General features: G+C 39.9%; 1 protein-coding gene across 1 annotated transcript in view; it reads left to right on the forward strand.

Moving 5' to 3' along the window:
- The window catches only part of LOC113406299 (glycogenin-1-like), a 36,368-nt gene extending 14,320 nt beyond the window's left edge, over positions 1-22,048 (forward strand). Inside the window, exons 2-9 of the mRNA XM_026650372.1 lie at positions 7,389-7,530; positions 9,503-9,677; positions 10,958-11,120; positions 14,374-14,500; positions 15,567-15,789; positions 17,365-17,502; positions 19,132-19,242; positions 21,819-22,048. Of these exons, the coding sequence (XP_026506157.1) occupies positions 7,389-7,530; positions 9,503-9,677; positions 10,958-11,120; positions 14,374-14,500; positions 15,567-15,789; positions 17,365-17,502; positions 19,132-19,242; positions 21,819-21,980 (1,241 nt within the window). The 3' untranslated portion in view covers positions 21,981-22,048. The remainder of the gene's footprint in view (positions 1-7,388; positions 7,531-9,502; positions 9,678-10,957; positions 11,121-14,373; positions 14,501-15,566; positions 15,790-17,364; positions 17,503-19,131; positions 19,243-21,818) is intronic.
- Positions 22,049-22,755: the final 707 nt, after the last annotated feature.

A 22,755-nucleotide genomic window follows, 5' to 3' on the forward strand; every position in this document is an offset into this window, starting at 1 on the left:
ATGTCTGGGGTATAATAACTTGCCATCCCAACTTGCTGAGTTATTTGATGAGTAACTCATCTGTTTTTAGGTGTATTGTGTAAATATTCAGGTCTGGTAACTAGTAGCATTTTAAAAAGCCATAAGAAAATGATTTGTTTTAGCTTTATGGTTCTTATTTTAAATAGTATTTTAATATTTAAACTCCCACTCGTTTCATGGTTAGTTTCTATGTTAAGAAAAGTACATTTCAGTTTGGTTTTAGTTCCTCCCAGTATTTTGTTTTGTTATATTTTTTGGTCAACAGTGCTCTTGGCATATATTTACTATAATATAAGAAATGTCTCCCTTTAAGTCTTCATCTTTTCCTTTTGAAAGCTTCATCTGTTACTCGTTGCTAAAGCGGCCTTCTCGGCCATTACTGCTTTTGTGGGTTTTTTTATAAATGCCTGACCTATATGTGAGTCATGTTTACTTAGTGATTTTTTTTCCAAAAATGTTTACAAGAGTAGAATCATAGAAGATTAGGGTTGGAAGAGACCTCAGGAGGTCATCTATTCCAACCCCCTGGTCAAAGCAGGACCAACCCCAACTAAATCATCCCAGCCAGGGCTTTGTCAAGCTGGTCCTTAAAAACCTCTAAGGATGGAGATACCACCACCTCCCTAGGTAACCCATTCCAGTGCTTCACCACCCTCCTAGTGAAAAAGTTTTTCCTGACATCCAACCTAGACCTCCCCCACTGCTCCTTGTTCTGTCATCTGCCACCACTGAGAACAGTCTAGCTCCATCTTCTTTTCAACACCCCTTTAGGTAGTTGAAGGCTGCTATCAAATCCCCCCTCACTCTTCTCTTCTGCAGACTAAATAAGCCCTGTTCCCTCAGCCTCTCCTTGTAAGACGTTCCCCAGCCCCCTAATCATTTTTGTTGCCCTCCACTGGGCCCTCTCCAATTTGTCCACATCCTTTCAATACAATACTCCAGATGTGGCCTCACCAGTGCCGAATAGAGGGGAATAATCACTTTCCTCAATCTGCTGGCACACTGTTGACTCATATCTAGCTTCTCATCCACTGTAATCCCCAGGTCCTTTTTGGCAGAACTGCTGATTAGCCAGTAGGTCCCCAGCCTGTAGCAGTGCATGGGATTCTTCCGTCCTAAGTACAGAACTCTGCACTTGTCCTTGTTGAACCTCATCAGATTTCTTTTGGCCCAATCCTCCAATTTGTTTAGGTCTCTCTGGACCCTATCCCTACCCTCCAGCATATCTACCTCTCCCCCCCAGCTTAGTGTCATCTGCAAACTTGCTGAGGGTGCAATCCATCGCATCATCCAGATCATTAATGAAGATGTTGAACAAAAACCGGCTCCAGGGACACACTGCTTGATACCGGCTGCCAACTAGACATTGAGCCGTTGGTCATTACCCGTTGAGCCGGACAATCTAGCCAGCTTTCTATCCACCTTATAGTCCATTCATCCAATTCATACTACCTTAACTTGCTGGCAAGAATACTGTGGGAGACCGTATCAAAAGCTTTGCTAAAGTCAATATATATCATGTCCACCTCTTTCCCTATATCCACAGAGCCAGTTCTCATCATAGAAGGCAATCAGGTTGGTCAAGCATGACTTGCCCTGGGTGAATCCATGTTGACTGTTCGTGATTATCCTCTTCTCCTCCAAGTGCTTTAGAATGGATCCCTTGAGGACATGCTCCATGATTTTTCCAGGGACTGAGGTGAGGCTGACCAGTCTGTAGTTCCCTGGATTCTCCTTCTTCCCTTTTTTAAAGATGGGCACCATATTTGCCTTTTTCCAATCGTCTGGGACCTCCCCCGATCGCCACGAGTTTTCAGAGATCATGGCCAATGGCTCTGTAATCACATCAGCCAACTCTGTCTGCACCCTCGGATACATTAGATCCGGACCCATGTACTTATGCATGTCCAGCTCTTCTAAATAGTCCTTAACCTGTTCTTTCACCACTGAAGACTGCTCATCTCCCCTCTTCCCACCCCCCCATACTGGGCATACTGGGAACTGATCTTGTCTGTGAAGACTGAAGAAGAAGAAGAAAAAAAAAAGCATTTGAGTATGTCAGCTTTTTCCACATCATCTGTCACTAGGTTGCCTCCCCCATTCAGTAAGGGTCCCACTCTTTCCCTGACCACCTTCTTGTTTCTAGCATACCTGTAGAAACCCTTCTTGTTACCCTTCACATGCCTTACTAGCTGCAACTCCAATTGTGCCTTGGTCTTCCTGATTACACCCCTGCAGGCTCGAGCAATATCTTTATACTCCTCCCTAATCATCTGTCCAAGTTTCCACTTCTTGTAAGCTTCCTTTTTGTCTTTAAGCCCACCGAAGATTTCTCTGTTAAGCCAAGCTTGTCGCCTGCCATATTTGTTGTTCTTTCTGCCCTTTGGGATGGTTTGTTCCTGCACCCTCAATAAGGCTTCTTTAAAATACAGCCAGCTCTTCTGGGCTCCTTTCCCCCCTCAGATTAGCCTCCCAGGGTTTCCTGCCCATCTATTCCCTGAGGGAATCAGTCTGCTTTTCTGAAGTCCAAGGTCCGTAGTACTTTCACCTACACAGCAATCTATTTGAACAGTTCCAATCTGGATCTCACATTGGGTACAGTTTTACTTAAGTTCAAAAGTATCTTTGATTGAATATTGATTAAATGAAAATGCTGGTTTTGATTTGGAGGTTTTTTGTTTTTTAAATAAACTGTGGATACTCCTAAAGAGACTAAAGGACGTGAGCTTTTATTATTCCTAGTCTTACTGCCATTTGGAGCACAAAATTGTACCTTATTATCAGTAGGTCCACAGGAATCCACATTTAATGGTCCCTTGTTCTTTGCTGGCTTCCTTTATGAATTTGATTGGAAAGTACTATCAGAGATGTCCTTGCTAAACTGATTTTAGTCAGCTGCAGTAGTGATTCACTTATGTTATACCATTGTTTACTTTTGTGCTGTCCTACTAATAATCTGATATTGGAGGATGGGTAGCTTCAAATTAATTCAGTCTAAATTAGGGTGACCAGATCACCCAAGTCAAATATCGGGGCGCAGGGCAAAAAAACAAAAAACAAAAAAAACACCCTTCCTCCACAAGCGCTGGAGGGAGGCCGGGGAGACGCAGGGGGAGCGCAGGGCCAGGGTGAGTGAGAGTCCGGCCTGGCCCCGAGCAGGCAGGACTCAGTTGGGCGGTAGGGAGAGTAGGGGGTCGGCCCACGGGGCCAGGCGGCGGCGGCTGTTCTCCCCCCCGGGCAGCGGGACTCGGGAGCAGCCGCTGCTGCAGCTTCCGTTGCTGCGGGGGGAGGAAGCAGCCGATGGCCAAGCTGGGCGGCTGCAGCTCTGGCGCCCCCGAGCCCGGGCCTGCTGCGGGAACCCAGCAGCGTGCACGCTGTGCCCAGCCCCTGGCCAGTCGCGTCTGGTCTGCTGCCCAGCTGGTGCTATCCCGCGGTGGCCCCGGAGTGGGGGCAGCAGGCCCCAGCCCCCCCGTCCCGCTCGGGTCCCGCAGGGGAACAGGCTCGGGGGGTTCGGGCCCGGGTGCCAGAGCCGCAGCCACCGAGCTTGGCCATCGGCCGCTTCCTCCCCCCGCGGCAGTGGGAGCTGCAGCAGTTGCTGCTCCCGAGTCCCGCTGCCTGGGGGGGGGAGAACAGCTGCCGCCTGGCCCCGCGGGCCGCCCCCCTATTCTCCCTACCGCCCGACTGAGTCCTGCCTGCACTGGGGCCAGGCCGGACTCTCATTCACCCCGGCGCCGCGCTTCCCCTGCGTCTCCCCGGCCTCCTTCCAGCGCTTGTGGAGGAAGGAGGAATGGTGAGCCTGGGGAAGAGGCGGGGATTCGGGGAGGGAGCCAATGGGGGGAGGAGGGGGCGGAGTTGGGGCGCGAGCACTTCCAGGCTCCGGAGCATTTCCTTGTTTGTCCAGTGTCCCGACCGCACATCGGTCGGGACGCGGGACAAACAAGGAAATATCGGGACAGTCCCGATAAAATCGGGACGTCTGGTCACCCTAGTCTAAATACAGATAAAGCAGAGATTTTTGACTTGTGTTAACACTAGTGGGTTGCTTCTGGTCTGATGAGTCTCTTGAGCTACAGGGAGCTAGTTTAAACAAAATCTGTCAACAAACTTCATAATATATATATTGTGGCCCAGCCTCTACCTTGTCAGGTAAAAGTGAGAAGGCTGTGGAAAAAGTAGTTAGGATTAGGTCTTGTAGTCTTGGACAGTTGTAAAAAAAACAAAAATACCAAAAAAACCAACAAAATAAAACCAGAACAATTTCCTGACTGTTAGAAGATTTTAAATAAAAAGCGTATGCCATGAAGGTAAGTGTCTGGGATACCTTGACAATGTGTGGTGAAGGGTTACACCCCTTCACTTTGCTACCTTACAGTTGAGGGAGCCATGACCCTGTTTCTTGTATTCTTCCTCCTCCTCCTCCACCACCCCCCCCATTTTGCAAAATACTAAGCGCCCTCAACTCCCATTAATATCCAGACTTAAGTTAATAAAAGTCAAATGAACTCAATGCTTTGCAGGACCAGGCCTCCTGAATATAATGGCTGTGTCATTCTGATGTTGCTTACAGGTTTGGCAAGGTTTGGGCCAGGTCTCCATGTGCTGCCCATACAAATCAGCCAACAGAGCTGAGCTGGCACTGGAGGGAATGCATGCTACTCTCGAAGAATTCCAACAAAAACAGCCAGTATACTTCCAGTGATTCAGGTTTGGATGTCAAAAGGAGATGAGGACGCTTAGTAGGATTAGACTCAGTCTAATGATTTGCACAGGCAGCAGCCATGTCCTAAGGCACAAAGGGAGGTGGGAGTCTTTCTTGTGAATCTGTTTCCTCTGTTCTCAACTGACCTAAATGTTCTGGGTTTTAATGATGATTTTAAATTTGTAATCTGGTTGTGTAAAGTCAGTGATCAACTTGCTCCAGTCGCATTGAAATAGGGTCGATGCTGATACTATATACAAATTGCCTGAGAAAGCATCAACCTCTATCCAATCATAATGAACTTTACATGCCTGTTTTTCTCTCTTCCGTTTTGGATTGCTGCAACTCTCTGCTGTGGTACATCTGTGCCATACAAACTTGCTCCTGAACTTTGCCACATATAATGCCTACTCTCATTGTTTGTTTTGTTTTCTGAGGGTGGTTTTAGTATTTGTTTCCCCTAGCCTGTAAAGCTGTTAGCTTTGGAATACATTTTTGAACGGCTTTATCTAGGCCATGTCAACACTAGTGAGCTCACAGCGGCACAGCTGTGCTGATGCAGCTGCACTGTTGTAAGATTGCTCGTGTAGCCGCTCTGTGCTGAGAGGAAAGAGCTCTCCCGTTGACATAAACGAGTGGCGGTAGCAATGTCGGTGGGAGGGTGTGTCTCTTGCCGACAGCACTGGCCACACTGGTGCTTCTGTTGGTGTAACTTATGTCACTCAGAGGGATGTTTTTTTCCACACCCCTGAGCGACATAAATTATACCGACAAAAGTGCTAGTAAAGAAATAGCCTTATACAGAGTAAATAGTCCTTTGTCAACTTCTGCTTGTTTAGCAATGTTCAGTACACCAAACAGTTCTAGTTTTAAAACATTACATCTTTAGATTCTCTTGCTGATAATGGGTAGAAATAATAAATTCATTTAATTAAAAATTAAACACACTTTGATATTAAAACCTTTTTACTATTTAATTAGTTTGTATGTACTATCAGAGGGGTAGCCGTGTTAGTCTGGATCTGTAAAAAGCAACAAAGAGTCCCGTGGCACCTTATAGACTAACAGAAGTATTGAAGCATGAGCTTTTGTGGGTGAATACCCACTTCATCAGACAAAGTGGGTATTCACCCACAAAAGCTCATGCTCCAATACTTCTGTTAGTCTATAAGGTGCTACAGGACTCTTTGTATGTACTATGTTCCTCTAGAACAGTTTGCTTCACTCTGCGATGTTGGTTTTGCCTAGAACTGTTAATATAGTACCATGCTTCAGAAAAATTCCACTTGAGACAATCTCCTTGAGAAAATCTTATGTGATTGCTGGTATAATTTGCTTCTGCATAATTGCCTGTACTTTTAAGTAGTGCGGTTGAGTTAATAATGCTTCCAAAACAAATACTGACTGAAGATATCCAACAATTTGTAGGAGTCAGTGGCATCCACCCAACAACGATCTCCTGGTCAATTTATTGGCCTCTTACAGTTGGTATGGCTACTCCCACCTTTTCATGTTCTCTGTATGTATAAATATCTTCTTTCTGTGTGTTCCATTCTAAGCATCCGAAGAAGTGGGCTGTAGCCCCCGAAAGCTTATGCTCAAATAAAATTGTTAGTCTCTAAGGTGCCACAAGTACTCCTGTTCTTTTTGTGTGGCCTAGTGAGCCCAGACGTGCTGGTTGATGGGTGGCTTGCTCTCAGAGAGATGCCATTCACCTATTGGCTGTGTGATTCTGGTTTTCCCCTGGGCTGCCCCAGTAATAACATTCCTGTTAGAAAGCAAAAATATATTGTTATGCAACCGTTTTTATTAATAGGTTAACACCAGCAGGCAGAGACCCTGGAATAATGATGCAGATGTGAGCCCAGTAAATAAAATAACCAACTGCTACTGCAAGAATGTGCAGAGACAGCTTGCCTCCTCCTATTGGTGCTGTGGCAGTTTCATTTCCCTCAGGGGCAAGAAGCACAGGCATGCCCCTAAACATCTTCTGAGAGTTACTTCGTGATACGGGGTCTTTGCCATCTGAGAGGAGTTACTCCTAGGGGCTATATGCAGGTATGCTGAGGTACACCTACTTACCCAGCCTGCTTAGTAACTCTGTTATGTTATTCTTCTCTGTATCCTTTTTGAATATTGGTTTGATTCAGTTAGGTCACAAAAAGATAGATGGATTTAGCAATTTCTTGTCCTCCTACCTTAACAACATGCAGCAGTGTGTTTTTTCTGTGATAATGACATGAATGAGAGAATTTACCTAATCAGTTGGATTATATTGTATACAATATTATTTGAAGGAAAAATCTAAAGATTTATTACAGGTAAGCTGGCATGATTTGGCAGTCGGGTTATGCAACACCACTTGGGAAATGATTTGTTTATAAATCAATTTAAGGTTAGTCCACAAACTCATAGCAGATACTAGCCTAAATTAGGGGTTAACAAAAAAAAACAATTGGACACGTTCTGCAAATGTGTACTTGGAATTCTCTATTCAGTTTTCTGTCTTTTGGCAGGGTTTGGGAAATGAAGGAGCTTATCATAGAGAGCACAGGCTCTTATAAGCTATAGCTTGTTTGTTAGCTGGAGGGGAAGATGGATGGTGGGATGCTGCCAAGAACACTTATTTTACATAAATAGAATAACCATTTTAAATATTTGTTCACAGTAGCAGATCAGGCATTTGTGACCCTTGGTACAGATGATGTTTATTGCCAAGGAGCTCTGGTTCTTGGACAGTCCTTGAGGAATCACATGACATCTAGAAAGCTGGCCATACTAATTACACCACAGGTCTCCAGTGTCATGAGGTAAGAATTCACAAATTCTCAGCTGTAGTAAATGTGAAAAATAATCAGTTGCAAACTGGACTTCTGTTGAATTTCTTGCCATAACATAGCTACAAATAAACCTACTGTGTTTTTATTTTTAACTCATACCTTAGCTTCTTGCTGTTCAGAGAAACTAAACCCAAGGTTTTCAACAGTGAATAGTGATTTTTGTGTTTCTCAATCTTTTATTTCCACCACACACAAAAAAGCGGGGCGGGGGGGGGAAGGGGGCAGCATACCCTCCTGAAAATTAGGCTTCTTTAAGATGTCCCAGGTTGGGCACCTAAAATTACTAATCACTTGAAAATATTGCCCTAAGTCTCTGGTAGTGGAACATAAATAGTTTTTTGTTTTGTTAAAACAAACAAAAAACAACCAACACATGTTACCACTTAGTCTGATTCCACAGCCATTCTATGTGCAGAATTCTCATTTGATCGGTTCACATCTAATAAATTAGTTTGGTCAGTGCTGGACAGCAATACGCTGGGAGACCCAGTTACTGCAGGACATGATGCAGGTAAATCAGTAGATGGTAATCTTCGCTCTTACCACTGAACCAGTGCTGCAGTATACTGCTGAAGATCCCATTACATCTTTTGAATGGGATGTAAAACAGAATACCACAGACTTCAATTGTTACATCTGCTTATATTGGGTCTGAGTTTGGCTTTGTGTGCAGTTTGGGAACTGTGCACATTGCTGATTCTGAATGCGGTGTGGTGGTGGTTGTAAAGCATGGGGCAATGTTTCCTTTTTTTTTTTTTTTTTTTTTTTTTGCTGCAGGTTAGATGCACTGTCAAGTCTTATGTTTCCAGGATTTTTACACGCAGGTCAAATCTGAACAGTATACTATCCCTGAATAAGACTCTAAGATATTGATAATATGAATTTTAGAGCAGGATCGAATTTTTTAATCTAATGAATTGTTTTTTTTGTTGAATATTTTTCAAAAAATGTCAATTTTCTTCCATTAATTGATGAGAATAATATTTTCAAAAGGACCTAAATGACTTGGGAGCCTAAATCTCAAAGTTTTATAGGACTTTTTGAAAATTTTATCCCACATTAAAAGAAAAAACCCTCACGAAACCAAATCTTAACTCTCCCCTTCCCCCATCATATTTTGGTGATTAATGACGGATTCTGAGAGCCAGTTAGTCCTTAAATTATAAGCTGCAGAGTGCAGGGCTTGTGTCTTCCTCTCTTTGGACAACACATAGGATATTGTAAGTAATCTTTTTAAGGTAATTTATTTGTGTTATAGTATCATTTTTTCCTGTTCTAGGCTTGTAAATGTTGATGATTATCATCAATTTCAGTATTGTCTAGGAAGGTTCTGTGAGTGATTATGAAGACACACACCCCACTGAAATTCTTTTGAGAGGGCTTGAAACAATAGTAATATATCTATATCTCACATATTTTAAACATGTATAACTGAGGATAAATTTACTTTGACAGGCACAGGGAGGTGCAAATAGCTGTACCAGCAAGGCCTGCTACACCCTGGGGAGGGACCATGCACTGCAGAAGTGGCCGGTGGTGGTGGTTCTGCATGGGTATGCAATGAGAGGACAGCTCTACTGTCCACTTGGCAAATGTTATAATAGGGGTGCACTGAAAATGTGAGAGTCCTAGTCACACCACCTCTCCAGCCAGAACCAATCACTTCTTGAGATGCACTGGCCCTTAGTAGAAGGGAGGTTGCAATTTGTGCCCCTATAGTTACTTCCAGGGCAGACTTCTTGTTTATAAGGACCGTGTATCTTAGTTTGACCTCTAGTGGTTTTTTTTGTTTGTTTTTTGTTTTTTTGTTCTTGTTTTGTTTTAAATCAGAACTGAGTGTCATTGTGGGGCCAGTTATCTCCGTGCCAGAATTTTTGCACTATGTTTAACTGAAGAAATGTTTCTAAATTTTATTGTTCCTGTATGTTGCTTGCTTTGTCAGGGCTGTCCTCTGCAGTGTGTTTGATGAAGTGATTGAAGTGGATGCAATTGACAGTGCTGACTCGATGCACTTGGCTCTGCTGGAGAGGCCAGAGCTGGGTGTAACCTTCACCAAACTTCACTGTTGGACTCTCACTCAGTATAGCAAATGTGTCTTTATGGATGCAGACACTTTGGTGAGTAGAGAATGATAATCACGTTGTTAGGATTCTGAGTGATGTTAAAGAAAGCTGGGTAGGTTCTGCTAGACAAATCCAGACTGGTACCCATCAGAGTAAGGTGGCCCAAAGATCAAAAGAGTTTCTATGGAAATAGTCACCCGTTTAATTAGCTGTCCAGTACAAATTATGGCCATGATCGCATTGGCCATCCTCTACACATAAGCAGTTCATTTTGCAGGATTAGTTGGGCCAGGTCATTGTTTATATTAGAAAGTTAAGTAGTTGAACATTTGTCTGAGTCTGAAAAACATTTTTATGAGCTGTGATCCTGTACTATGTGTTGTATTTACCAAAAAAGGGAGAGATTCAGGGGAAGTGGGTTTTTTATTGAATCTTTCCTTTTTGTGGTAAAGAAATGTATTTATTCACTATTTTATTTCTGATTTATAGTTTTATATAAAAGAGTACCTGTCCCACGCAATAGGCTTCTCTTAACCATTAAAAATTCAGGCCAGATCCTCAGCTAATGTATTATAGCATTTCTCCATTGATTTTTGAAGGAGCAATGCAGAATTTCATCAGCAGAGGATCTGGTCCTCAATGTTGTAGTATAAACGGAGCAGTCTTTCCTGTTCCCTTCAAGCTTAAAAGAAGGAAACCAGCAAACATACCAGGCAAACAAGTCCAAAAATAAACCCAAACAATATTAAAAAACAAACAAACTAGTGCTCCACTCAGCTGTCCCCAGAGTCAGTGCCAACCCAGATCTTTCAGACACAGCTTTCACCAGCCCTTATTACACTTGTTCAAACAGATGGGCTCTGCAGCATGCCCAGAAGGACCCATTCTGTCTCTTTCTCTCTGTCTGTCTCTCTCGATATAGGTATCTATAAAAATGTACCAGCAAGGCCTGCTTATATCCTGGGGTGTAAAAGTGTTATTCTCCTTGTTGCACTAGAATATTTTGAGGGACTTGCCGTTTAAACCTGGTGATCATATTGTAATTTCATTATGGTCACTGTTTTGCCTTAGAACTTAAGAAAAGCTATAAATATTGTTACCTTATCAACTAACAAATGAAAGTTCTGATCGTCAGCCTCCTTTGTACTGTCACTGTTTAATGTGCTCTAAATACTTAGAGCTTCCATGACAAGGATAGTAATTTAATCCATCAGTTTTGATTTAGTTGTCCAGATGTTAAAGGCAACACAGTGCTCATAAACTGTTGCTTTAAAATTTTAAATTTGAGTCTAACTCTTTTTTTTTCTTTCTTTCTTTCTTTCTTTTTCTTCAAGGTGTTATGTAACATTGATGAACTGTTTGAACGGGAAGAGCTTTCAGCAGCTCCTGATTCTGGCTGGCCAGATTGCTTTAATAGTGGCGTATTTGTCTTTCGTCCTTCTGTAGAAACTTATAACCGTCTGCTGCAGTTTGCTACTGAACATGGCAGCTTTGATGGTAAGTCTTTGAGAGAACATAGTGCAAGAAATTACCCTTACCCTCAACAAGCCAATTCTCCACAACTGTAAAGGGCTGAGTGTCCTACTTAGCAGAGCAGAGGGAGGAAATGACAATACTCAAGGTTTAATCTCTCAAAAAAACCTAGGGGGCAGATCCTCAGCTGATGTAAATTGTCATAGCTCCAGTTTACACTAGTTGAGGATCTAACCCTATAACTCTTGATCAGATAAGATGGACAGGGGTTACCTGAATCTCTCTGCCTCACTACTCATTATTTCATTTAAAGCTTATGTTAAAAAATATTCTTTCCTTTGTCTATATCTATAAGTGGAAACCGACAAATTGCTAAGTATGAATACAAAATAATAACACAAGCATGTAGGGAGAAAATCAGAAAGATTAAGGCACACAATGAGTTACACCTAGCAAGGGACATCAAAGGCAATAAGAAGAGGGCCTATAAATACATTAGGAACAAGAGAAAGATGAAGGAAAGTGTAGGCTCTGTGTTTATTGGAGAAGGAGAGCTAATAACAGATGACATCAAGATGGCTGAGGTGTTTGTCTATTTTACTTCAGTCTTCTCTAAAAAGGTAAATTGTTACTAGATACTTATCACAGTTAATATTAACAACAAGAGGGAAGGAATACAAGCCAAAATTGGGGGGGAAAAACAAGCTGAAGAATATTTAGATAGGTTAGATGTATTCAAGTCAGCATGGCCTGATGAAATTCACCCTAAAGTGCTTCAGTCACTTCCTTAAGTAATCTCGGAACCATTGGTGATTATCTTTGAGAACTCATAGAGCAGTGTTTCTCAAACTGGGGTCGCCACTTGTGTAGGGAAAGCCCCTGGTGGGCCGGGGCTGTTTGTTTACCTGCTCCGTCCGCAGGTTTGGCTGATCGCGGCTCCCACTGGCCGCGGTTTGCCACTGCAAGCCAATGGGGGCTGCTGGAAGCGGCAGCCAGTAAGTCCCTCGGCCCACACCGCTTCCAGCAGCTCCCATTGGCCTGGAGCAGAAAACCATGGCCAGTTGGAGCCGTGATCGGCTGGACCTGCGGATGCGGCAGGTAAACAAACCGGCCTGCCAGGGGCTTTCCCTACACAAGTGGTGACCCCAGTTTGAGAAACACTGTCATAAAGGGTGGGTTAAGCACCAGTGGACTGGAGAAAAGCAAACATAGTACCTATCTTTAAAAAGGGGAACAAAGAGAATCCAGGAATTCTAGATCAGTCAGCCTAACTTGGATACCTGAAAAAATACTGGAACAAATTATTGCACAATCAATTTGTAAGCACCTAAAGGTTCATAGGGCTATAAGGAATAGCCAGCATGGATTATGCCAAATCAATCTAATTTTCCTTTTTTGACTTTGTTACTGGCATTGTGGGTAAGAGGAAAGCTGTAGACGTGATATAGCTTGATTTTTTTGTTAGGCTTTTGAGGCTGTCCCACATCTTATTTGCAAAAGCAAACTAGGAAAATGTGGTCTTCTAGATGATATGGTCTATAAGAAGGGTGGAAAACTGGTTGAAAGACTGTACTCAGAGTTATTATCAGTGGTTTGCAGTTAAATTGGGAGTAGGTCTCTAGTAGGGTCCCACAGGGGTAGTAGTCAATATTTTCAGTAATGACTTGGATTATGGAATGGAGAGCATACTTATAAAATTTGTGGATGACACCAGACTGGGAAGGGTTGCAAACTTGGAGGACAAGATTAGAATTCAAATTGACCTTGAAAAAATGGAGAACAGGTCTGAAATCATCAAGATGAAATTCAATAAAGACAAGTGCAAAGTGCTATGCTTGGAGAGGCATAATCAAATGCACATTGGTTATGAATCAGCAGTGTCATGCAATAGTGAAAGGCTCAGAACTTTATGGGATGTATTAACAGGAGTGTCCTATATAAAACATGGGAGGTAATTGTCCAATTCTACTCTGCACTGGTGAGGCCTCAGCTGAAGTACTCTGTCCAGTTCAGGAGGCCACACTTTAAGAAAGATGTGAACAATTCGGAGAGAGTCCAGAGGAGAATGAAACAAATGATAAAATGTTCAGAAAACCTGGCCAATGAGGAAAAGATTTAAAAAAAAGAAAAGAAATGGACATATTTAGTCTTGAGAAAAGAAGACTGAGGGTGGATCTGATAAGTCTTCAAATATGCGAAGGGCTGTTACAAAGACTATGGTGAGCAAATGCTGAAGGTAGGAGAAGTAGCAATTGGCTTAATCCGCAGCAGGGGAGATTTATGTTGGATATTAAGGAAAACTTTCAAGGATAGATAAGCTCTGGAATAGACTTCCAGGGGAGGCTGTGGAATCCCCATCACTGGCAGTTCTTAAGAATAGGCTGGACAAACACCTCTCGCGGTGGGCTAGGGTTACTTTGTCTTGCCTACGTGCACAGGGGTGGACTGGGTAGCCTCTCAAGATCCCTTCCAGCCCAGCATTTCTATGATTCTGTGATTCTATGAACTCTTAATTTCTGTTTCCTTCCATTCTTTATTATTTGATTTAATAAGTGTATTATTTATTTCTCACGCTATCAAATTCATGCTGTATAATTATATTTTGTATTTATATTAACTTTCAGTATATTAGCCAGTAGGGCCCTAATTCTGCAAACAGTTACACACTGGCATCACGCTGTTGCTTTTGTTACCTCATCTTCCCACCCACCATCACCTCGGTTGTCTCTTTTGTCTACTTGCTGCTGCTTACAGGCAATTTTTACCCAATTTGAAGATTTTTGCAGTTTCTTCTCATACCCAAACCGGCTTTTGAAAGCAAGACAGACTGAATATTCATATAACTTCCTCCTTGGAGTCTAAAAGATTAAGCTAAAATACTGTGGGGGACACAGATTTACCTCATGATTGTGGGCTGGATTGTATTTTTGTTGTACGGCTGTGCGGCTGCAGGAACAGTACAGGGAAGGGATATTGGCTGTTGCTTAGATCCGCTCCACTGTGGAGGAGGTGGAGCCCAGTCTCCAACCATGTGTTCAGGGAGGAGCAAGAAATGGGTGCATAGCACCCACGTACCCTGCACGCCCAGGTTCATGGTCCAGGAAGACTGCACATGATTGTAAACCTGTGTGGGTTTATGGCTCAAATCACTCAAATTTTAGACCAAAGAGTCTCCGTTGAACTCATTTTTTCTTTTTTCAGTACTGAATTTTCTCTTGGCATTGTAGTTTACATGAACATTTTGTTGATACTGCTTATAATTTTATTTATTCTCTAGGTGGTGATCAAGGCTTACTAAATAGTTTCTTCAGTAACTGGGCAACAACAGATATTGGCAAACATTTACCATTTATCTACAACTTAAGCAGTAGTGCTATCTACACGTATGTTCCTGCTTTCAAACAGTAAGTAGTATTACTGGTGGATGATTGCAATTCTATAGAGCCCTTTAATATATTTTGCCCATTTATAAGAGAAAAGGATAGTGACCCATTCTGAAACTTGATTATAAGTTAGTCTAACACAATAGTCCACAATGTGAAGTCATGTGACAAGAAGTTGGAATACAGTAATGCAGAGCCTTTAGCATCTGCTCTGATACAGAATACCAAGATTTCTCAACACTTAGTATTGTTAAATAGCTCTTGTAATAGAGAACAAAAGTAAAAGTTGAAACAGTATTACTTAAATTGATATATCTTGGTTGATATGTCACTTCAGTGACACTTTCCTTATATTCTACAGACCACAGATTACCTAATGGCACAGTTCTGATATTCTTACTGCAAAAGTAGCCCCATTGATTTTCATTAAAGTTTCTCACAGTGTAAGGGTATTGAAATCTGTCCATAAGATTCTTCCTTGAAGCAAAATTGGTGCTAGCAATTATTATATGATTTCAAATGCTCTTCTTTTTTTCTCCTTAATAAACTTTTGTAGTACACTGTTATAAGCATGACTATATGAAATTTTTTCAAAAATGGGTCATGAATGATCCATTAGTGTGAATTACGATGAACTTCGTGTGAAACTTTCATTGGATAACTTAAATACTGGAACCACAATAATCAAGAATTTTGCTGCTTTGATATTCAGTAAAGTGATTTTTATTAGTTTGGAGGGGAATGTGCAAGAAGAGATATGAAATTTAATCTTTCAGTTTCCTTCATGAACTATTTCCATTGGAATCAGCAGTAGGAAACAAGTGACAATGCAGTCTTTTATTTCCTTTCTTTCAAGCAAAGCAATTCAGATTAATAAAATAAAATTTAATTCAATAGCTTTCAATTATTCTGCATAACTGAGATCACATCTGGTGATAGTTACATTAATAAGAGGTCAATGATTGTCACGAGTAGTTGTTGCAAGATGTCACACCTGCCATAGCACCAAGAATACACATTTCTTCTGAAATGCCAATCAGAATGTATTCATTCCTATACCACAACTTTGTATTTCTTTCCTCCACAGTTTTGGCAGAGATGCAAAGGTAGTTCATTTTTTGGGGTCAGCAAAGCCCTGGCACTACAAGTACAACCCTCAAACAAGAACAATTATGCAGGATGGCTCCACGTCAGGATCTCAGCATCAGTTCTCATATCTTGTACTCTGGTGGAAGATATACTATGCTAGCATATTGCCTTTGTTAGAAAAACTTCCAGAGATGGAAGACATGGAATCCCAGGGACAAAAGGTAAAGTGGTATCTTGGAAAGGAGACTAACGGGAATATGCCAAAATCAAAACACCAAAAAAAATTCAATAAATAAAAATAAATTACCATCTTGACTTCTTTTTTAGCATGGGGAGATGAGTGAGATGGGAAAGCACGATGGCTTTTGAATGGCAATAAATCTGCAGTGACTTTTTTTTTTTTTTTTTAAATGCAGATGCTGGCTAGAGATGGATGTGATAAGCTAATACTTTGTACAGAGGTATAGTTATTATTATTAGTGCTCCAAAGATTTTTTCCTTTGTATTAAAAGTAAAGACAATTGATTAATAATGTTTGTAAACTGACACTTAAACCTTCCCAAAAAGCCTGGCAGCCATATTTTCGGCTGGTGTAAATCAGCATTGCTCTACTGTCTTTGATTGAGCTAAGCTGATTTACATCAGCTGAAGACCTGGCTTCGGAATACCGTCACTTTACCTTTTCAGAACTGCATTGTAACTGTTCGTATGAGGGTCATAGCTTCTCAACTTATTGAATAAAGTTGCCCTGAAAAAAGGTCTGAATGTTTATGTTGAGGAAAGAGTTTGCTATAGCTTTACAGCGGAAAGCATGCTGTAAAGCTATAGCAGTTTGACACCTCAATTTTAATTTAAAAGTAAAACTTTAAAAAAAATTAGTTTCTCATCAAGAAATATACTCTTAATTTGCATATTTAAAGTGGCTAGAGTAGACTTGCATCTGAAGAAGTGAGGTTTTTACCCACGAAAGCTTATGCCCAAATAAATCTGTTAGTCTTTAAGGTGCCACCAGACTCCTTGTTGTTTTTGTAGAGTAGACTAGTTGCTGATCAGTAGATTAGATTGTGGTTTCAAAAGAGATAAAGCAGCAAGTAGAAGTAGTGGGGGCAGAGAATACTTTGATTTTGATACACACATTATTAATTGCATCTCCTTGATACATGTAAATGGATTTTCACAACTGTGTTTAGAATTGGATGATGATAATCATAAAAACTTCAACAGGCCCATAAAATCAGTTGGATTGTTGCCACTGATGTGAAGAGAATCGGTTTGTAAAACCTTTCTTATGCCTAGCAAACTGGGAAGGAGAAGTGGGGAAGGGGAGCTGCAGGTTATGGATATTTGCAATTTTTGTTTGCCTAACTTTTGTCCCTCCAATACTTGGTACAATAAAGAAACAATAGAACTAAGTTAGTATGGAAATTGAATAATTTCTTCTCAGTGGACAGGGGTGGCTTTAAGGTTTGTATTAAGGGCCTGATCCATCTCCTACTGAAATCTATGGGAGTCTTTCCATTGATTTTAATGGGTGTTGGATTGGCTACAAAGTTTGGGTAGGAGACTTGCACTGAAACCTATGCCCCAGTCTGGGGATAAAAGAAACCCCTTCAGATTCTGTAGCTCTTTATTCCTTAACTTCTATAGGGCCTGTGACAATCAACAAGAAAATACCACAGTAGAACCTTGTGTCATGAAGAAAGTGTAAATATTTTTTATAATTTGTTAAATCACACGTACCATAAAACAGTTTGTTGCAAAATTCTTCTTATAGTGATGTGATTTGTTTTTTCTAGCACATTTTCAATGGAGATGAAATTAGACTGAAAAATGAGAATCCTCTTATCAATTCTCTGCAAATCCCTGTGTTTCCAGAACAGACATCTGAAATAGACAACACTACTTGCCCACCTGAAGAGTTTGATACTAAAACTGTAAATACAAGTTTTTTTATTTCTTGTGAATATCTATGTATATTTTACATATTGGGCACTACCAGTGATGGACATGTTTAGGATGACACACACATAAGCCTCTAAACAGAATTTAATTTAAGCATTTGATCTTGATAAAGTCCTCCTCAATTTAGTTGTAGTGCTTGAATTCGGAAATGAATTCAAGTCTCATCATGAAAATTTATTGTCTTTAATCTTCAGTCAAGAATGGTTCTGATGTATCTGGAGGTTAAAAAATTTGTATTGAACATTGTCAAGAGAATATTGATTGACAAGTTAGTGGGTGCTAAATAAATCCTAGGGAAATTCTACTGCCAAGTTAACCTTATTGAATTACAGTATTCTTATCATTGTATACATTTAAAGCTGGAATCTTTTTTTTATCATTAATATCTACAGAGATTTCTGTTTAAAACTTAAGTGTATTCCTCAAAGACTGTTTCCTAGACTGCATTCCTTTGATATAGATGTACCGTTCACTTCTGCAAGACAGTTTGAGTTCCTCTTTGAATACTTGTTTTACACTTGTGTGTATCAGTTTACTTAATTGGAATTGCTTATATGCTCACTGGAGTGAGGTCACTTGGGTGCACATTATTCTGTTCATCCTGGCACCTTAAAGCCTTGTCCATAATAGCACTTTCATACCATGCAGAGCTACTAGCCATACATTTTTTTGTTTTATAATACTTGCTATATTATGGTAGATTGGGCAAAAGTAAATCAAATTGTAGCTTCAGTGTCACCTGCTGTTTGTTTTTACTGATTACACTGCCAGTACAGTGGTCAAATGAAATATAATTTTCCTAATTTTTAATGGCTAAATCTGTGTCAACGCTTCATAATGATACTATGTTTGTGTGTTGTAAACATATCACTATTTTAGTGTTTCTTGACCATTACTGTAGAAAAGTGTGGTATTTTTTGTTTTTTTTTTTAGAGTTTTTAGAGAGAGACTGCAAATGGGCTATTTGCAAGAATTGCTTTTTAAAAACTGAATTTATTTAAAGGAATTTAATTTTTGTTGGACCTTTCTGATGGTGTCGGAATGTTGTTAGACCCAGACTGTTACCATATACACTACTGGGTGGTAATTCTAAAACATGTTGCTTAACAACGTGGTTCTTTGGGTTTTTAAAAATATATTTAAATTGCTAGTTGTATACAAGCTACTCATTTAATTTTTCATTAAAATAAAATATGAATGCTTCAAAAGATCATGTAAATTAAGATTAAGGGCCTCTCACTTAAAATGGCCTAACTCCGTTGACCTCATGGAGTTATTTCTGTTTTACTCTGGTGTAAGTGAGAAGACACTCGAGCTTAAGGGCTCTATGCTCTGATTGCCAGAAAAGGTGATTGTGTATTTCTGATAACCTATGTAGGCCTGAACACAGTTTCTGTACTTTATCTCTATTATGGATCACCTTGATCTACTCTCATTCTGTAGATCGAAATTGCTCATCTGGCCTTAGAGCAAACTGAATTTTTAGCGTCTCTTCTCCATCCCCCACTCCTCCAGCTGAAATTATTTTCTACTGTACAAATTCTGTTAATGTAAAAACTGTGTGAAGAAAAAGCAACAATTAATAAAACTTTACATTTCAGCCACCTGTACCTCAAGTTGAACAACACAATTCTGAAGTCCGTCTCCCTGAGCCAGACCAGCCATTAGAACAGCTTGCCTTTCATCCTGCCCCTCAGCAAACCTTGAAACTGGTATATGCAGCTCTTTGTGTTCAACCCTTGTTGCAAGTCTTTGTGCATTTACTTCATTCTTTGCCAGCACAATTTTGGGAGAGATCAGCTAATTATGATTTAATTTAACAAATAAGTATGTCTTAGCTAATCAGGCAGATATAGAAATGATTTCTCTGTATAATTTCTTAGCCATTTCCAGTTCTTGTTTATGAAGCTCTCTTTTTAATATTTGTACTTTTTTTTTTTTTATCTGAATGTATATTTCCCCCTGCTCCACCCCAAGTGGTAAATTTCTAAAATTAGTCTTGGGTATCTTGTAATAAATAGTTGTTTCAATAATAATTGGTGTTTAAAGCTCAAATGTACTATCTGCTGAAATAATTTAAGATAAAACATATAATAGGTTAAATCTTGGTTCCGTGGAAGTCAATGGGAGTTTTGCTACTGACTTGGACAGAGCCAGGATTTAACCCATAATATTTAACCTTCTGTCATTAATAATATCCAAAGGTTCGCTTTAATCCATGTAATAAAGGTAAGTAAATGGGTTAACATGTATTAGTAGGGATTATGTTTACTTAAGAAATAAGTGCCAGATTTTGTCACACGTGCATATCTCCAGGGAGTAAGTATACTCTGTAAAAACGTTTGTTCCTTGGTTGTTGGGCCTCAAGTAAATGAATTGGGAGCTGAGCAGAAAGATAGTTTTATTTTGAAGCTGCCTTATTATGAATTTCTTGCAAGGGTTCAAAGGGTTATGTGGACCCTTCTGAATGAGTTAACAATCAGTTCTCTGATGTTATGAGCAAAGGAGGAGCTGCTTCCGGGTGTGCCTTCCTGAGCAGTGTATTCAGATGGAGCAAACTTTCAACTCCTCCTTTAGCAGCTGCCATAGTATTTAGATGGTTGGTATTAAATCCACAATATTTGAAATTTGGTGGCTACTATATGAAAAGGCTTAAAATATTAGACAAAGTTTTAGGATTGTAAAATTTCTGATGAAACATTATCTGTAATATACTTTACAAACATGACCAATAGTATAACAGTCAGACAAGTAAGACAAAATCAATGCCAGATAAGTTTCCTGTGGATTTTTTTTTTTTTTTTTTCTAAATCTGATTTAGGAACTCATTAACACATGGATCTCTGCTGAAATCTTCCTGTGGTTCTTCAGTTTCTATCAGTAGTCGCATGTCAGGCATACACCATTAATACTATAGTAATATTGCTGTCTGCCCCACATGGTTTGGAGAGGCACTACATTAAATAGCTTCATGTTTTCCTAATTTTTACTTAGAGGTTATGTCATGCTATCAGGACAATTAAGATTGAAGTAATTTAGCAGGAGGCACTCTGAAGCTGAATGAACTGTTCCGTCCTTTTCTGCTTGTAAGACTGTCTGTATTTTTGACTTGAATTTCACTTTATCCTTTAAATGACTTGATTTATGGTATACTGTAGAGTAAAGTAAAATCCCTATCTCCGTTAACCTGTGCATTGTGCATCATCTTTACATATAGATTTTATTTAAGCAGATGTTAGGAATTTTTACATTCTACCCTTTGCTATATATTCATCTGATCCTTGGTTTTTATTACTGACTTCTTTGTCAGGTCAATTAATAATTTTTCTTCCCTACATTATACTTTTTTATATAAATGATGCTTAATTGATGTGTCCAGAAAGGAAGATCTTAGATCTTCATCTGGAGTCAAACAGAATAGTTTGTTACAGATGCATTTTATCTTTGATATATGCTATGAAAATTGGCAGTTGCATTCTGGATCATCATACTTGCATGAGTAAGGGCTATTTGTATGAGTAGTGGAGTACAGGGTGAGGTCCTAGGTCAGTCTGGAATATTATTTTTGTTTAAATCATGCATGTGGAACAGGGTGGGTCTATCATAGGTATTACAGAAATGAAATTCCTTTCACAGTATATTAATTTCCCTTTAATTGATTAAATTATGATCAGTACTTGTTCATTATATTTTATTCACATAACCTTTGCTAATTGAGTCTCCAAACCAAAATTGGCAAATTTGAAATATCCCTCAGAGGCGCAAACTATCTGTGCATTGAATGGTCGTTTTTTAATTAAAATTTACAAGAGTTTCAGGATGGGTAGTGAGACTGGTGTCCGACACATGCTGCTGTTTCTAGCTTGAGTTCTTACTGCCTTGTCCATTAACTCTTTGGAGACCAGACAAAACTCTGATCCCAGTCTGGCACTGGGATCTGCTAGTCTAGATATCTCCATCCATGTGGAGTCCTGTTAAAGTTATTCAGACTCTACAGAGGTGCAGAGCGTTATTCATATGTATTCTCATTAAAAACCTCATTTTTTGTTGGCATTTCTGAATTTGCCAGATTGTGAGTTAAGACCAGGAAATATGTTTGACTCTTTCAAAGATACTTTGCTAAGTGATACAGCTGGGGAAATGCTACCACATCATGGAAATCATAATGAACAATCTCTTCAAGATCTTTTTGATTTGGATGATTAAAATTTAGAAACTGATTTTAAGCCCATCACTAAAATGAGGCTAATGAAGTGACTGCTTTGCACTGTCCTGTCTCCTTTCCTAGGATGAGACTACCCATCTTATTTCTGAGCTGTCCACTCAGCTGAAACCGGAAGAGCCAAATGCAGAAGATGAACGGAAGAAGTGGGAGGAAGGCCGTATGGACTACATGGGGAAGGATGCTTTTGAACATATTAAAAAGAAATTGGATACATTTTTAAAGTAGACTCAATTGTAATGCAATATATTGACCAGCCACTGTTTGCATTTGTGGTGTACATGCAATCCCTGGGATATTTGTTATCTTCCTTTGATATTGAAGTTAAAATGGACCTCCTCTATTTTAAGAAAAAAATTGCAAACATAGCACCACTAATTTTTTAACTCTGGTGTGTGCCTCATATTGATTGTTGACCTAGAGTGCCTCATGAAATAGTAGTGCAGAAATTGTGACATCTCCACTTGATATCCCTGCATTAAGGAAAAAGTCCTATAGTATTCTGCAGTAATATCCAAAATAGTAGAACTGATAACATTAAACTTCCAGAGGATCCTTAGATTAATCTAGAGGATTTCCACCTTTAGAAAATGTTGCAAAACCTTTTTTATGAAAGCTTTTCCACTGGAACCAAAGTGACATTCACACCATCAACCATTCTACATAAGCTGACAAAGGGGAAAAGCCAAAGGAGGAAACCCTGGCTCCACTGAAATCAAAACTCCCGTTGACTTCAGTGGGGCTAGGCCTTCACCTGGATACTCCAAGAAGTCCACTTGCTCTTCTACTTTAGGTGGAAGGTGCTCAGGTACATAGCTAATGGGCAACGGTACAACTCTAAAATAGATGGTAATGGTGTTACTAGTTTCTTTTGGATCATTGCGATAAACTGCTACAGGATTTTTATATGTTACCTTAATCTGTATATTCAGGGTTTCTCATGTTTTATTATGTATTTTATTAGCTAAATGGTTGAGAGAGAAAAAAACACTGTATAGGCCTT

This window comes from Terrapene carolina, unplaced genomic scaffold (assembly GCF_002925995.2).
Source record: "Terrapene carolina triunguis isolate 2854851 unplaced genomic scaffold, T_m_triunguis-2.0 Scaffold25, whole genome shotgun sequence".
NCBI lineage: Eukaryota > Metazoa > Chordata > Testudines > Emydidae > Terrapene > Terrapene triunguis.